The sequence below is a fragment of the Aulonocara sp. 'chitande type north' Nkhata Bay genome, linkage group LG5 (assembly GCF_057382095.1).
Source record: "Aulonocara sp. 'chitande type north' Nkhata Bay isolate Kocher_YH1m ecotype deep benthic linkage group LG5, A_spYH_male_GT1.1, whole genome shotgun sequence".
NCBI classification, from domain to species: Eukaryota; Metazoa; Chordata; class Actinopteri; order Cichliformes; family Cichlidae; genus Aulonocara; species Aulonocara sp. 'chitande type north' Nkhata Bay.
Genome location: NC_141348.1, coordinates 16,847,447 through 16,865,019, shown reverse-complemented (window position 1 = coordinate 16,865,019; position 17,573 = coordinate 16,847,447). Strand labels below are relative to the sequence as shown.

Here is a 17,573-nt window from a genome sequence, read left to right as displayed (position 1 = left end):
ATGAAGTCCATTTATTTTTGTCAAGTAGAACATCCATCCATGCGTATCCAATTCAGGGTCACCTGATGCAGCTACCCTTTGTTAATAAATACAGGATACTTACCAGTCTCCATCTTGCCATCAAGGGCGGCAGGGCCATCTAGGACTAGGCTCTTTATCTGCAGGAACTCATCTGGCTCATCCCCTCCCACAACAGTAAAACCAAACCCCCTACGACTCTTCTTCAGTTTGGTATTTATGAATGTCCCCTTCAGCTCAGATCGGTTCCTGGTAAAGAAAGGCTTCCCTCCTAAAAACACAGACACAGATAGCTCAGCTTTCACCACATTGGATGCCACAGCAGATACTCAAGAACTGGGTTAAGCAGCAGTTGGATTCAGTTTGCAAAGCCCTGGAGCTACTAAACCTCCTCAGGTAAAGAATTATTGCTACAGTGAAGAGCCTTTGCTCGCTTGTGTCAAACCATCTCTGCGCAACCATCGCAGCAGGTATCATTAAATGCACAACAAATCTTCTCTGATTGGTGTTTGTCTTGAACAGGCAAGGACAACTGTCACTGCTTGACGATTGCTCACATGGTGCAAACAGGTCAAAACAGACCTATTACAATAAAATGATTAATCAGGTTAAAGGGAATGTCTGTCCCGTTTGTAGCAACTGAAAATAAAATAAATTCATAATTATAATAAAGGTCAATCAAATGGACCAATATGGCAAGGCCATGATGATCCACTTGGTAAAAATAAATCCGCTTGGCATCTTTCTTGGCCTTAAGACAACAATTCTGATGGCCAAAGATCCAAACGGGACAATAAAAAAAAAAAAAAAAAAGTTAAAGGGAATGAACAGAATCATAAGCATCAAGTCAAACTGAAGGCTTAACTGATCCCATTTGGCAACTACATTAAAAGTTCATATAGAAAAGACTGAGTATGGTTGAATGACTTTCTTCAGCACATGCAACTCAGTGAAACATTGAGCAAAACCGGAAATAAGAAGCCCGAGTATAGACATGCAAAGCCTTTAAATCTGAACTCATCTACTGTTATCGCCACTGGAATCAGTCCATAACTTTTTGATAATAATGATCATTTATTACTTATAATTTTAATTTACAACGTGATGATGTGATGGGACAAAAACAGTTTAGACAGGAACTTATTTCAAAATAGTATGACACCACTTCAGCTCTTTGAATGTCTAATATGCAGGCTGCTGTTTGCTTTCACTGGCGGTTTGGCATTTGAAGACACAACAGGCGCACCAGATATCTGTAGCCTGAATAGCAATGACATTGCTTCAGATGAAGGTCACATGACCGTCGTGTTCGCATAAGCGATGTCTCCGGCTTGTTTCAATCAGCTGCTGAAATCTCATCTGAGAAGACATCTGTATCACTCCACACTGGTTGTGAGGGTTTAACTGAGACACATCTATATGAAAAAAATTTGACAGTGATCTTGTGAAAGAACAACTGCTCAAACGACGACAACGACATCTAAACTCAATTCTCTTTTTCTTGACTTTGCTATCTAATTATACGGCATTAAGGATAAAGTTTATCTTTTCTACTAGGAATGAAAAACAAACAGATGAATACACAGGCACAGGCTGAGCTCCGCTTCTCTATTAAAGGACACGATGCATGCCAAACGCACAATACTTCGGATACACAAATGATTGAGGAGATGTTGGCAGAGAAGAAAATAAGAAGAGAGAGGATGATGAAGACTAAAGGAACGTCTGTGTGGTGACCTGCAGCACCACATTAGGTTATGGCAGTGCTACAGCTTACGCATTCAATGAAAAATGCATTACCCTTGGAGTCGGTCTGTGCCCTTGTGTTTTATTGTCTACATGCATGTGTGTTTTCATGCTCAGTGCCTTTTGAATTGGATTTTTTTCCCCTAGACTAGGGAAAATGTAACTAAACTGTGTGCTGATATGGGTGGCTTTATCCACCAGGGATCTAGAGATGTAAGAACAGACCAGGAAGCGGGGGGAACATGAAAAGCAAGTGTGTTAGATTAAAAGATTTCAAAAGTGATGTCTTTCTATGGAGTAATATGGAGTGCCGGCACAGTCGAGCTAGCAGGAGTTTGAGACTGGGGGTGTGGAGGGAGGGGTAAGACAAAAAGATGGACAGCACCAAGCAGTTAAACCAAAGCAGAAAGCTGGGTGGGACCAGACAAAAGGCAGCGAGACGACAAAAGGCAGCGAGACGGCAAATGTGCGCTATAAAATAAAGAGATCGATGAGGGAGAAGGAAAAGGCTGCCGACAAAGCAGCAAGAGAGAGTAAGAGGGAGAGACAGGGTGAGGCAGTTAATTCTCTGCCATGGCTGTGCTAATTAGACAAGCTGCTAGTGGGAGGCCGGTATAAAAGGAACTGGCAACCAGGAGAAGGAAACCCACTGTAACGGCGAGACTGTCTATTTGTGTGTGTTTGTGTGTCACTAAATGATGGGTGAAATCAGGCCATTATGTGGAACAACACAGCAGAGGTTTCCTGAGAATCAACACGTTGCCACGATAAACACAGGCAGAGGGACATTTATGGAAGGGCACTCGGCAGAGCGTGTCTTCGTAAAAATATGCAGACTGGACGCAATTTTGTTTAGTGCACGTGTCACGCGAGTTCAATTTGACTTATAAAAAATGCATGATGTGATTTATACAGAGAGCAGCTTTACAGTGTCAGTTCAGTTCTGGTCCTCCATCACGACAACTCAAACAGGGCCTGAGGCGCTGGCACAGGAAAACAAACTAAGCTGTAAAAGATGAATTTTGTTTAACTTATAATAAGTCGCTCTGGGTGACGCCGCCTGGAAACAAAAAAGTTATGCATAATCCTCATTTCGCTTGGTTGCAGGCTTTAGCTCTCTGAGGATGACAACTTACGTTTTTGTCCCATCGCGTTGGGCACTGCGGGCCCTGTCTGAGGGTCCCTGTAGGTCTCCTGGTGGTTGGCAGCATAGCTAGCCAACGGAGCCCCTGCCATCGTCGAGTCTTCGATCCATTCTGCAACAGCGAGAGGCACATGTTCTCGAGATGGAGTCTAGACAGGTGCAAAGTTGTCCTACTTGAACGAAACTGAGGCTAAGACAACACGTCCTGCTGTGCTGTGTGCTTGCAACAAAGCAAATGCAGCTCCGATGAAGCCGACAGAACTACTGTGCAGCGTGTTAATTACAGTGGATGAAAGATTGATGTGAAGCCTTCTACCCACTACAGATTCATGTTTCACTACTGAGCTCAGTATGAACACAAGCATTAATATGGTTTCGCATCTCTCTTCTCAATAAAACTGGTGGTGTGGGAAACCAGAAACAACTGATTCCCTTTTTCTTGACTGCCTACCACCTTTGATTAATCACCTTGCTAGCCTGCAGTTTGTCATAATATTCATAACAGATAGATGAAGTAAACACGTGTTTGAAAAACTGATTGTTTTTTTTGTTTTTTTTTTATCTTTTACAGAGAGATTCAACCTTCAATTGGGGGGAAAAAAAAAATCAGCAGGTGAATCTAATGTTTTATGCTGAATGAGCAGAATGTGGAGTGCAATAGGAGAATTCCCTCTTGAGTTGACCTGCATTTGCAATTAATTTCACTGTAGGGTGTCCTGTGAATATGCAAAGAAAGGAGGACAAGAGCATCACTGAGCTACCCGTTGCTTGGTTTTGGGCAGCTGTCTCAGAAGAAGTGTTTGGGAAGAGTTCTTATTAGCGTTACAACTGGCAGCATTTTATTAAGTAACACAAAATTAAGGGTCTCCACTCCAGCTCTTAAGCAGGCAGGTGGGAGCCAAACTTACCTTCGTCCAAAGCAAACAAGAATCAAAAGGTAGCACAGAAAACTGAAATTAACTTCAAAAAGGCTGCGTGGTGCAGCCGCAAATAATAGTTATGCCTTTATGGGAGGGCACTTAGCAAATCATAAGGCAGGAGCTGGCAGCAAAAATAAAACCGTAGCAGTAATAGGCATTGGCAGATAAAGTCACACTCGCTCATACTCACACAGACAGACACGCAGAGCATGCAGGCAACTCATTTATACACATGAATAAGAAAGAAAGAAAATGACGCCCCTGGTGGGGGCTTGTGAACGAACCTCGGATGTAGCGCTCACCTTCAGGTGGCTGCTGGCTCTGGGGCTGAGGCTGCTGAGGCTGCTGCTGTTCCAGCTGCCTGCGCTTCTTAGCCTCTAGCACCGGATTTTCATACTGGGTCTTCCTGTTGATATGACTTTGGGACGGTGGACGGAGTGGATGAAAAGAACATAAGAATACAGAACAAGATGTAAGGGGGGGTAAAGATCAGCAGGAGAGTAGAGCACAGCAGGGACACGGAGAAGAGGATAAGGTAACAGCAGAGCGGGAGAGGGTCAACAAAGGGCGAGGGGATTGGGGTGGGGAGTGGAGAAACATGGCGATAAGCTTTGATTAATACATGGTGGCACAATGCACACACACCCACGCTTACACAGAAACCTCTCTTTGAGATGCACATGACACAGCCGTGCCTACAAATCACATCAAATAAATCCTTTTGTGCTGATGGCTTAATTTCGCTGAAACCACAAACATCTTTCACATTACAGCCTGGGAGGTTTCCTACTAACCTAACTAGCACTGAAAAATGGAACCTGAAAGTGCCAAATTATACAGCAAATGAAGGAAACTGTGAATAATGTATATTAGAAAAAATATTGCAGAAACAAAGAGGGGGGGGGGGATGCCACAGCCTTGGGCCCACAGGTGCTGCTTTGAACAACATAAAAAAAAAAGAAAAACTAAAAAAACCCAACATAAAACATATTTGTATTAATGCTGAGGCCCAGGGGCTTCACACAATATGAGATACGCACATATGTGCTCGCACAAACACGCTCGCTGCATATTTTTGTTCATTTATTTCCGAATGTTAGTGACACAAACAATGGCCTACATTTTCCAGGACACAAAAGGACTGAAATAGCTGAAGCAAGAATCTGGCTGTGATGTCTTCCATTAGCAGTGAGGTTAAGAGTTTTTGTTGCTTGAAAGAAAAGAAAAAAAGAAATGTGTGGATGTACTTCTATTTATGCACACGAAGAAGAAGCTGGGAGCTATTTCTAGATTTTTCTGCGGCGTCAGCCTGTGCACTTACTCAACATAGTAGACTCCATACACTGGATCATCTATTTTCTCCCATCCTGGAGGAAGTTCTGTAAAGAAAAAAAAAAAAGATAATGAGACAAAGGAAGTAAGTAAATCTTGACTTGCAGGAAGCCGTGTATTGAGCCATTTGTGGCAAAGCCAGGAAAGACCTTTTGCCACGCCATTGTAATCGGCCCGTCAGTCAGTCTCCGAGGCCAGAGCAGCTCAACAGCTTCACAGGCTGTCTGGCTGTTCTCACCTCTGTCCCCCTCACAATGCTGACATTTCCACCCATCAGATAAGAACAGAGCAAGACCCCCATCGGCACAGGTGGATGTATGAATGCGGGGAGGGGGGTAGAGAGATGAAAGGCACATGAGAAGGAAATCGTGAGAAGGAAGTGGACAGGAGCACGGGAAGTGGGAAGAAATACAGGGAAAAAACGGCAATGAAGAAGAGGCAGCTAAAGTTATAAATGACAGGAAGCAGGTGGAAAATTCCAGGCTTAGAAACCTTTGTGCAAAATACATTGAAGCTAAATTCTGTGAGATGATTGGTTGGTTTCTGAATGAACGACTTCTCTTCTTTTCTTTCCCCTCATACAGAAGAAAAACAACATTCTACAGAATATCACACAGAAACACACGTCTCTAATCAGTGCGCTGGAAAGGTATGGTCGAAAAGTACCTGTCCTTGGCTAAACAAAGGCTCTTTAGTTTTCACATGGATCGCTAAGTGTCTGGTAGAGATTGTTGCAGATTTGACTTCACATTCGTCTCTTTGTGGGCAGAATTAAAACCTGCTTGAGTAGAACTGAAAGGGACACTGTTCACACTGATGTAAGGACACGTGTGCGAACGCTAAAACACGTGAAAAGGTGAAACTTAAAAGATGACCATAGAAAGACATGAATATGATGCCAATGTGCAATCATCCAGTGGTTGAGCCATCTGATTCACTTCTCCCGCCTGATTACAGCAGCATTGATTACTGGCCATTCTCCACACAGATAATGTCAGACGCTTCTAATTGGCTACAAACAGAGATTGTCCGGTAATCCTCTCCTGTGACGAATAAGTTCTACATATTACCATTATAATTATTATTATTGTATATATATTTATATTTCTTCATACATTCTTATATATTTCTATACTGTGTATTTGTGTATTGTGTATTTTGTTGTACAGTTGTTTCATTTTATTTTATTCCTTCCTAGTTAAATTTACCCTTTTTAATTTTCATATTTATTTCCTATCTTATTCATAGCCTTTTTTTTTTCCTTTAGGTCACGAGCAGTTGTGTAAGCATTTCACTGCATATCGTACTGTGTATGACTGTGTATGTGACAAATAAAATTTGAATTACCCCCAGCCAATTTCTGCTCTGCCCTGCGTGCAAGTAGATGGTAATTACAATCATCCAACTTGGAGAGCTTCCCTCTGCTTTTTAATAAGGAGGACCTCGGCTGGAGTGGAATCAGCTGCAGATGCAGACACACAGAAACACGCCGCCGCGGTCTACATATTAATTTATCATTTGTAAGTGAAACCAGAGCCAACAGCTCCGTGCGTGTAAGCGGCTCGGGCTTCTGTGGGTTCCGTCTTTTTCTACACCTGCTGAAGTGCATCTAAAAGCACAAGCGGCAAAGAAGAAATGCAAGGTTACGGGAAAGAGATGTCGCGAGGGTGAACGTGCAAGGCGAGCATGGTAAATTATCATTTAGATGTTTTGAACTGGAACGTTAAATGGAATGCGGTCCCGCCTGGCGTCACGCACAAATTTTAATCACCCACGTTATTTCACACTGCACTAGTTCCAGTCCGGGAGGACCACCTGTGTGTGTGTGTGTGTAAGCGCACAGAGAGGACGTTCTGTGCTGCAAACCTACTGAAAGCCTGGTTTCGCTGTGTTTGCAAACACAGATGACAACAGCAAAGACAAAGGGAAAGTCGTCGCTCATTAAGCCGTGTTTTGCTCTCACCCCGTGTCCCTCTTCCCACTTTCTAGAACATATTGTGATTTCGAGGGGGAGACGAGCGTGATGAGTTACGCGTTTAACTGTTCGCATCTCATTCTGTTGATATAGAGCTGTGATTGATTTCTCCGGAGGAAGAGTCTGCCACAGAGAGGCACTTCTCGCGCACGTGGGTGTACGTGAGAATTTGGGCATGCGTGCCGGCGTTCATAAAAAGGCTTTCATCTGCTCGTCTCCTTCAGGGGCAGGATTTAATTGCGGTTTCTGTGCCCACCTGCATCGGAGGGCGCCGATCGATAATTATTGAGCATGTTCATCCAGTTGAGGATGTCTTGTGGACAGGGTTGGGGGGGGTTGTCTGACCTGAAGATTTAAGCGCTGTTGATGCTTAGCAATTGGAGTGGGTTTAAAAATAAAGAAATAAAAGCGTGATAGATTCTCCGTTTTCCTTGGCAGCATCTCATCAACCTGTTTGGATCTGGTGTGCTCTCTTTTTCCTGCTTTTATTGCTTTTTGCTGGAAACACCTTCTGCTGCTCGGGAAAAAAAGAGCTGGAGAGACTAAATCGAAGCCGTTTCTCTGTAGTTGAACCCTTTCATATTACATTTAACCATTTTAAACAGTGCTAATATAGAATATATTTACTAAAGCAGTAATGACGGTGATGAAAACATCCTACATTCATACAGATTTTCATCACAGTATTAGATGTGGGCGTTTATATTTTTCCCCCCTTGTATTGCACCGTGTACCCCCAAGTGAAGTCCAAACATGTCAATCATTATTCTGATATATTTCCCCTAATGGAATAATTCATTACAGGTGCATAACAGTGCGGGGCATCATCTCCAGACACCATTTATCCTGCACAGGTGGCCTCACCGCTCTGTCTGAGAGGCTAGTTAGTGTGCTGATGGGCATCAGAACAAAAAGACCTGTAGCTGTCTGGCTCAGACAGGCACATTAGGAAACCATCATTACAACAATCTTCTCTGGATCAGCTTTTTGCCTCTTATGTCTGATATGATGGCCTTCTGATGTGGGAGTGTTTTGTAAGGCTGTGTAGTGGGTGCATGGCTGGTGGCATGGGGGTTTGATGACAATTATGTTCAAGGCCGCATACAAACGCACATTTAAAAATCCCACGTACTAATGGAAGGGCAGACAAATGTCATGATGTGTCATTTCTGAATGATTAAAGTCACAGTAACCTAACTGATACATGTCAAAAAGATGAGAGAAGTTCCTACCTAGGTCATTATCCAGCTCCTCTGTATGTACCCCTTCTACTCAGTTGAGTGGACGGCACAGCAGCGCCACAGGATTGTTGTTGGGAAGGCAAAGGCAGGGGGGGGTGGATTGAAGCAGAAAGACAAACATCTGTGAGTTAGGCGGCTGTAATAACAACATCTGGACACTGGGTGGCAAGATTTAACCAAAACCAGAGCAACAACCTCTGAAAAACCATGTTTACTAAAATCAGGCGGCACTAAAGACTGGATCTCTGAATGTGGTTTGACATCATAATGGAGTTGAGCTTGTGACCTTTTCTTTTTCTGTATACTGTAACAATAGACTACAAAATTGGGGAAGGCAATTAATGGAAGTTGTAGGTCTTGTTGCTCCAAGAAACAGCTGGAAGAAGAGCAAAGGTGGCACCAGCCAGTGGACTGCACACCATTTTCTGTGACCCAATACTGACACCTAAAGACTAAAAGGGTGAACCTCTCAGATGTGTTATGAGAGTCTGAGTTTTTGGGTGCGGTGTAGAAAAACATGCTCTAAACAACGGAACAAAACAAATGAAAAAATATCACCTCCTTTAGCTTACAGAAGATTTTGCACAAACATTGACAGACAGACACGTACCATCATCTTCAGATTCTTCCAGGGGTTTCTGAGGTTTGTCCAGGCACCGAGGGTCTATCCAGGAGGTCGTCCTTGTATTGTGGCTAAGCAGAACACACAAGACAGGCCAGACAAGACAAATTATTAGAGGGTAGCTAATAGACGTCGGAAATTTGACCCTGAAACAGGTGGAATGAATGATTTATAAAAAAGGAAAAAGTGACACACGGCACTTGATCATTAACTGAAAGCCCTGAAAGTCTGGTCAATATTGCTGAGAATAAACAGGAAACATTTAAATCTGAGCAAATTGGAATGCTTTTACCATGTTAATAATAGTAAAAAAAGAACATTATGATTGTTCATTTTAATGGGTGTAGAGAAGAATAACACAGCTGGAAGGATCCTAAAAAAAGAACAATATAAACGCAAGTAAGTTACAGTGGATATTTAAAGTTTTATGCCTCATATTAAGGAATTTCAAATCTATTAGAATCTGTTTGACAAGTAACAACAACAAGGAGTAAGGCATCATAGATGACCAGGTAATCTGTAATAAATTTCTTGCAGACTTTAAATTGGTTAAAGGTTCATGGCTGTAGGAGCGATGCAGGAGGAACTCTTTGGTATCCTGAATTATGCTTCATGTAGCCGCCGGTAATGTACGCTGCATTCTTTAAACTTTCATGCTTCCTAAAGCCTTCGAGTACTCTCCACAGCGACACACGTCTGTCACATTAAGATGAAACCTGGATCTGGTTTAGACGGTGCAGACGATGGTTAATACAGAAAGAGAGTCAGCCATGAGAAAATGTGTCACGTTAGATAAAGTCATGTCCCATTTTAAACAGAGTTTAATCAAAATGAAAGGAAGCTTCATTCAGCCACATTGACAGTGAACACTGATAATATCTGATTTAAGAGTAAGCACTACTGGAATCCGACCTTTGGTACTTACTCTATAAAATAGACCTCTCCGTTCTCGGTATAGGCCATCTCCCAGTTGTCGGGCAGAGGTCCCAGCGGATCCTCTGGGGGAGGATGGCTCAGGTGAGTGTGTGTCTGCTGTGTGCTCTCCGTGATGGCCGGTGGTGAGGGGGTTGTCCCAGCGTAGGACAGGTCACTCTGGCGGGGGGCGAAAGGGCGCACCGAGTGATGAATCTCGTCTAATTCACTAGAGTCTCCTGGAGGGACAAAAAACCCAGAACACACACAGCCTGGTGTCAAAAATCTGTCAACTAAAGGACGCCAGTAACACTTTCAAGGAGCAACAAGTAGCTGTGAAAACAATGAGTTAACCTTGGGACAATGGTGCGCTCCATTTCAAGCTGGGATTTCCAAGCTACCAGTTGTCAACCGGAAAGCTCCCACCAAACCCAACTCAGCAATCCAACATGGCAGCAGTGCACGTAAACATGAGTGAAACTGTAAAACTTGCAATCTGCTGCACTACTGTTGTGCATCTGTGACTCGCTGAATGAGCCACACACAGAGCACTGACCGCACTTTACTAGGATGCACTCAATTAGGAAATTCCATTTGCTCTGGAAGATGGCCGAGGCAAATGGAACGCATCACGAGATCAACTAAAGAAAAATTTATTAACAACTGTCTTCAAACAAACAAGTGCTCCTGTTGATTACACCGTTTTTTTAAGTATCGTCACAAGATACAGCCTATTATGTAACCTTAAAGTCTGTGCGGTAATAGAAAAAAACATACATTTCCTAATACATTAAGAATTATTGAAACATCATTTGAATGGGAGTTTGGAAGAATTCCAGTCATTTAGTGTATTTCTGTAATGTTTTAAATTTCCACAGGAATAAAAATATCACCTGCCTGAGCAGTCTGAATAATTTAAAGACTAAAATATTTGAAAAAAGTTTCATGAGGCTGTAAAAATCCACAACTAGATGACAAGAAAGCCTCATGTCAGTGAGTTTTTGCATCTACTTATTGAATGAAATCAGTTATGTTGCTATAGCATGTTTCCATTTAGCCCAATAACTTCCTAAAGACAGAAGTACTTTGGGCTTGTTTCTTTCCTCCTTCAGTAAAGAATGCTGAGTGGGCAGTTCACGCCTTGAAAGTGCTAGCACCTTGCTTCCTGCCGGTTCATTTCCACACTCACACTCGAGTGGCACTTGTCACACAATCACAGAGAGTTAAACAACTTCTGGTGCCACATTTGAAAAACACATGTCAGCCACAGCTTTAAGGCGGAAACTCCTTAAATTTCCTACTCACCGACTAACAAGGAAATCCCAAAAATTACTCCAGTTCATTTCTTTAATGTCAAACAAGCAGCACTGCTGTCATTTTACCAACTTAAACTTAATTTAATGGACTATTATCCCCCCAAAATCAATTTCACATATGGAATCTGCTCAGGTGTCTAATGCTCGCAGCCAGATGGCACTATTTTACATGTGTGGATGCAGATACGCAGGCAGCAGATGTAGTCAGAGCCAGAGACCACTTACTCACCAATCAAAGAAGTTCTTGTATTCTGCAGCCCCTCTCCACAGCAAAGGGCTCTTTCTCTCTCCACTTCTTTTGTGCTTTCTCCTACTTCTTTTCTGAGCTTATCCTTTTTCACAGTATAAAAACCTCCCCTGCTTGTTTCTTTCTCCCTTTTCAGTCGTTGCTTTTTTAGACTTGCCCTCTTTCTCAGTCACCTCCTCTTTCTATTTAATTTCCTGCTACCTTCTCTCCACTTCCATTCGCCTCCCACTTTATCCATCACCTCTCAAATGATTTTTCTCCCCCGCTTCTCCTCTCCCAAAAATTAAAAGTGAAAGAAAGTGATTCTCAGGCTGATCTGCAGGGTCTGTTTGCTTTGGTGTCCAAATCAGCTGAAGGAGCGATGAGTCCCGTGAAACAAGGAGGAGTTAAAAACAACCACAGATGCTAGGTGGTTACAGGCAAAGTGTGAGAAAGAGGAAAGATCTCTTTGAAAATGCAGATAAGCATTTATAAGTGTCAGATGTGATGTATCACTTTGGGTCTTCTCTGTGAAAAGAAGGCAAATTTAATTTAGCTTTGGGTCTGCTGCCAGCCTTCTGGGTCCATTCTTTTATCTTCTGTCCAAAGTTGTATTCAAATGAATGTGAGACAAAAATGCTGCTCTTAACACCTGGCTTCAAAACATGGCTTACACGCATCTTGAGTGACCATTTGCTTTTTGATTTCAGGTGCCAAGCTCACACCCTACTTGAGAGAAGGACACACACATCTGTGCTGAGCTGGCCAGAGAAGATGAGTGCACTGTGTGGTGCCACAGCTTGTGTACACAGCTACCAAGGCGTTAGTGCGGGCAAATCAACTGTGCTTTGGTTTGGTATTCACATTATTTTATTTAGTATTTGCTTTTCTGGCTCCACTCATATAGTATTCAATACTGTATTGGATAGAAATCAATTATCAGTTCCTCCAGGAAACACTTTTCAGATTAATAATTTTTATGGAGTTAAAATGAAATAAAAATGAACAGGAAATCATTTGAGATGCTTTAAAAGATCTTATTTTGTCAGATCACTTATCTGAAGTCTAACACCAATTTATGTAAAGGAGGGTTATCTGCAAGCAATCAAGTATTAATGTACTCAGTGTACACGCAAAAACAGTGCTCTGTCAGTGTTCCCTTCATGACTCAATAATGGGATATTCTCGTCTCATCAGTTTAAAATTTTAACCAACTATAGTTGTTATTCATTTAGAGTTATTCACTTCAGTCTCCCTCATGTTTTGCTAATCTGACTTGAGTAAATGTACCTTTGCAGATGGTTTAAACCGTGGCTCTTATTATGCATTTGTTATAGCAGAGGGTTATTTTCTTCAACATGGCAGCGTCCTGACAGAGCCATACATGGTCATTTATACACGTGCTGTTGTACTCTTCACTAAAAGCAAACAGCAGAGTGCTTCTTCAATGCACAAAATCATAGAGATACAATGCTCAGTGTTACTCGAGTGTCAATCTAAACTTATAAGAGACTCTCCGCCCATCCGATTTCCTCTCCTTCCTCCGCACGTACCTGTAAAGCTGCTGTTCATGTCATGGAGGTCCTCGTCGTCCTCCTGCTGCTGCTCTCCAGGCACTAATCCAGCATTGTGCATGTCATTGTAGGACTTGGAGCGTCGGGGAGTGGAGTGCTGTGAGCCCGGCAGGCTACTCCTGAGCCCGTCTGGCAGTGGGGCATCACCGCTGTTACCACTACTGCTAATCACTTTCCCACTGGGGGGCTGCACTGGTGGCTTGGGTGTCCCATAATAGTTACCTAGGTGATGAAGGAGGCAGAAGGGAAGATGGGCGGGGATCAGAAAGACACAGAAAAGAGTAGTGGGAGGGCATAAGAGGAGGGGTCGAAGGGCCTTTTGTGTGTGAGTGAAGTGTGTGTGTGTGTGTGTGTGTGTGTGTGTGTGTGTGTGTGTGTGTGTGTGTGTGTGTGTGTGTGTGTGTGTGTGTGTTGAAGGGGGTTTAGTCACAGTCTTTGTATGCAAATTGTGAAGTTGAGTTTGTCTGTGGGAGAATGCTAATCTCCAAAGCAAAACTGCTTTTGTTCTTTTTTTGTGTTTAATCTCAAAAAAGTTTCACAAGCAGCACCCCCCCCCCTCCCTTTTTTGTTTTATAACTAAACAGTTCCTTTATTTCTCAAATCACTTTTTACTGCTATAGCTTAATTAGGCTGATATTTTCTAAGTCAACCTTAAACACCAGTTTCTCAGATAACAGATACTCTGACACATGCACAGCACCTGCTTTCCTCCATAAAAAATCCTCTCCATTTCTTCAGTGCCAGTGCAACATTTTGGTTTAACTGAAAAATTCAAATTCAAACACACAGAAAATCACTCATGCTCATCCAAAGAGTAACCAGGCAGAGGTAAAGAGACTGTACCATCTGCAGACCAGCATCTAAAGCCACAGTCTTAATGAGCGAATGGTGTTTGCTCCAAAATATAAGTAAGCTATACTGAGCTAGTCTAATTATTTTGCATTGGCTTGAGTACAATTAATCAACCGTGCTCACAGACCTAAAGGATAAAATAATTAAATTCTAGAAGCCGATAGTTACAGATGATTCATAGTTTGAACTTTACATTATCAGAGGTGAAGATATAATAACAGCGAAAAACCTGCAGTCAAACATGATGGAATTATCCAAGAGGATAATGTTTCTACTTTTCTGTAAGAGCAAAACACCCAGGTTTACACCATGCACAGACTGAAGAAGGTGGACTGATGTTTACATACTGTAGTTTCAGTTGTCAGTTATTATACGCAGTCTCGAACCACATTTTAGATCCTAACCAAGCTTCAGACTTTACTCTCACACACTTCAGACCTGTCTGAGTTTGACAGGCATTTCAAAACATTATGTAATAGATATGATGGGAAAAGCAAACTACATGACGGTTAACTTGTCATGTTGCAGAGCTCTGTGTGTGCCCTCTGCTTAGTAAAGACACGGAGGCTTTTGTGCTCTCTGCAAGTTTCATTATGGGCGTATCTTTGTGTGGAAATAAATAAAGTTTAAAAACTCGCTCAGAATAAGAGTAAAAGCTGTCTGAGATTTTATAAAATGGGTCTGTGTTGAACAAATGTTCTGTGTAGAAGTATACGCCTGTGCCTTTGTATCTCTTCCAGGAAACTGTTAGCTCAGTACGGTATCTAAATGTTATTCAGTTAATTTCAACCTTTACACTGTGTCTCTTATTCAGAAAAATAGCAAAAGCTCCAACAAACTACAAAACGAGTCTTCTAATACAATACAAGCAGCAGGTTTTAAAGTGATTTAAACCCTGTTTGTGTTATATTGTTGTTGGTAGAGATGGGAGGCTCGATCTGCTGGTTCTACTTCTAAGATTCACCTGTCCAGGTGTCTGCAGGACGGTGGGGTTTTTTTTCTTTTATAGTTGGCAAGGTCCAACAACTACAGCAACCTTTCTAATTTACCATCATATGTTCCTATCTCCAAGAGGGTCCCACTTTTCTCCAATTCCAGGAATTGCTCTACTGAGAGGAATTCGTAGTCCACGCCAGGAACTTCTCCTTCACGTGGGGCACGGGTAGTACCTAGACAGAAAAACAGAGAGAAACGTAAAGTTAGACGACTTCTTTTTTTCCCCCATTTCATTATGTGACATTTCATCACCTTGGGAATCTGAGTGCTATGATGTCAAATGAACTGCCATGTGAACCCTTTGGGATTTCCCACACACACTCGTTCCACCTTCCTCCCCATAATGCTAATCTTTCTGTTCCTATATCCTCTCGTTTAAGTTGTGCATATATATCCACATGCATTAGAAGCCTCCATCGCAATTGGTGCAGAGCGAGTTGCAAACAGCAGAGCCTAAAAGAATGATTATCAATTGTCTGCTATGATGTTATTTCTCGGGTGGGGTGTGAAGTATTGTAGTGGCACCTCAGTGAGAGCCTGCCATATGTGCCGGGGTGGAATGGGAGTGTGTGTGTCTGTTTCTGAATTGCCATGCAGCCTGTGAAATTCTAGCACTTGCCTTTAATGGCTGCAGACAGTTGGCCGGTGTGGCACCAGCGGTAAACAGCTTTACACATGAAACGCTGTGTTTCTATTTAACCATTCAATGTTTGCCTGACTAATGCGATTTCCACGCTATTGTACGCGCCGCTCTGAAGTTCTCTTTAGCGTTATCTCACTCTCTACCTAATTGATTTTATCCTACTCCAAAAATCGAATTATTCTGGCACAAATAAAAGCATCCAGTGCCCATGGCAAAATATCTTTTTCTTCTATTTAGTGACAGCAGAGGGCTTTCCCTGCTTTGCCTTCTTCCCTTGAAACCCCTTTCTTCCATCTCCCGATCTGTCTTATCTTGCAATCATTTTGTCTCCAGTGGGCTGCTAAGCAATAAGCTGGTAAAAATAGATGTGTGAGAATACGGGGAGAGGCTCCCACTGCAGCCACGTTCGGTGACACTGGTGATAAATCACAGATGCGCACATCCTAACTCGAGCAAGCGTACAATGCACACAGAGAGTTTCCACGTCTGAAGATAATGAATCTCTTATACAAATATTCTTGACGTGCATCAACTCAATCATCTATTACAGTATATCGCCTATTCTATCACGGTTATATGCCATTGTATGAAGGACACAGACAGGGATAATCTTCTTGTGCATTACCAGAATTCGCAAGTAGCGCCCGCAAACATCTAATCGCTTGCGCACCAAGAGGAAATTGATTTAAAGTCAATCGGATACCAGTCGCTCTTTGCACGTTCCCAGGCAGAATTTCTTTTTGCCGAATGTCAACCGTAAAGAGTGCTCAGACAAGCCGGAGTGTCCAGCCGACTGTCAGTTCGCTTCGCATACAAAAGCGGCCATTGATTCGACTTCATTTAGACGGTGCTGCTCTTAGAAAACTAAATAGGAAGAATTGTGACCAGTGTTTCAAAGGGGGTGTTAAAAAAAAAAAAAAGGGAGAAAAAAAAGCAGAGCCTTGGCTTATACCCAGGGTTGAGACACTGTTATCGCTATAGGCCTAATTAATTCAATATCCCCTCCCCACAAAAGCTCCATTGACCAAACTGTGGAATGGTACGAGCAAGAAAGACAGGTTGAGAGCCGAGCATAGAGACTCCTGCGACTGTGCTAAGAGTTAATGTAATCCAGCTGCTGGTGCACACAACGAAGCCTCGGAGGGTGTTCATCTAAAGCTGGCTGCCTTGGGGCTTAATGGTTTCAGCGTATTCACGAGTTGAGTTGGGTAGGTGGGTGTTATGTAGAAAGAAAGAAAAAAATCATCATTAGCATTTCAGGAAGATGATCAAGGAAAAATGGTAAGACACTGGCAGTCACACTGTAATGCTGCCGCTGCATCAAAAACATCCCTCCAAAAAACTTAAAGCATTGCAGCCTGCAACTGTATGACACACACAGCAATGAAAAACTGTTTTTTATAAGGACAGAATAGAAACATTTAAGTCATTTATGCTTCTACAAGCATCCTGGGCCTGAGTTTCTGCTAATGAGAGGAATAATACAATGTGGGCAGGAAAGTTGCTAACTTGTGAGAGAAAGAAGTTTGTTTTCCAGTTACAACTTCTTTAGCTTCACAACTTCCTTGTCAAAAATAGGACCACATAGTTATGGCTCCATTAGAGAAAGCATGCACGATGTAAGGCATGACACGCCAGCATTTACATCACGCACAGTCGGTTGACCCTCTGAATGGTACTTCCTGTGGTCAGTTTTGGAAAGCATCGATAAAGCTGCTCACCTAAACTGTTCAACTTACATTCCTGCAGGATACTGAGCACTACCCATTAACACGTTGCATCCCACTTCAAGATACTGCCACACTTCCCCTGAATACTGAACTTACCACTAACTGTGTGGAAATTCTGCAAAACACTACATTTCAAGCAATGTCAAGTTTCTTTTTCTGAAGTATGCAGTGGCTGTGACTAGTCAATCCCAAACACCTTACCTAATATCAATAGCTTCAAAACATGTGTATACAACAGCCATCATAGAGGTTGTACACAACAAAATGAAGGAATTGACGTCTTTTTAAGAACAGAATTCATCAGCAATCCATTTATAAAATTAGTG

General features: G+C 42.4%; 1 protein-coding gene across 11 annotated transcripts in view; it reads right to left on the bottom strand.

Annotated features, from left to right (window-relative positions):
* Nucleotides 1-17,573, bottom strand: part of magi1b (membrane associated guanylate kinase, WW and PDZ domain containing 1b) — a 136,577-nt gene that overhangs the window by 41,912 nt on the left and 77,092 nt on the right. For all 11 annotated transcript variants that reach the window (XM_086291672.1, XM_086291674.1, XM_086291675.1 and 8 more), the window contains exons 3-11: nt 14,928-15,047; nt 13,006-13,248; nt 9,924-10,149; nt 8,987-9,069; nt 8,368-8,403; nt 5,150-5,207; nt 4,113-4,246; nt 2,901-3,020; nt 104-289 (exon numbers count right to left, since the gene is read on the bottom strand). In XM_086291672.1, the coding sequence (XP_086147798.1) occupies nt 104-289; nt 2,901-3,020; nt 4,113-4,246; nt 5,150-5,207; nt 8,368-8,403; nt 8,987-9,069; nt 9,924-10,149; nt 13,006-13,248; nt 14,928-15,047 (1,206 nt within the window). The remainder of the gene's footprint in view (nt 1-103; nt 290-2,900; nt 3,021-4,112; nt 4,247-5,149; nt 5,208-8,367; nt 8,404-8,986; nt 9,070-9,923; nt 10,150-13,005; nt 13,249-14,927; nt 15,048-17,573) is intronic.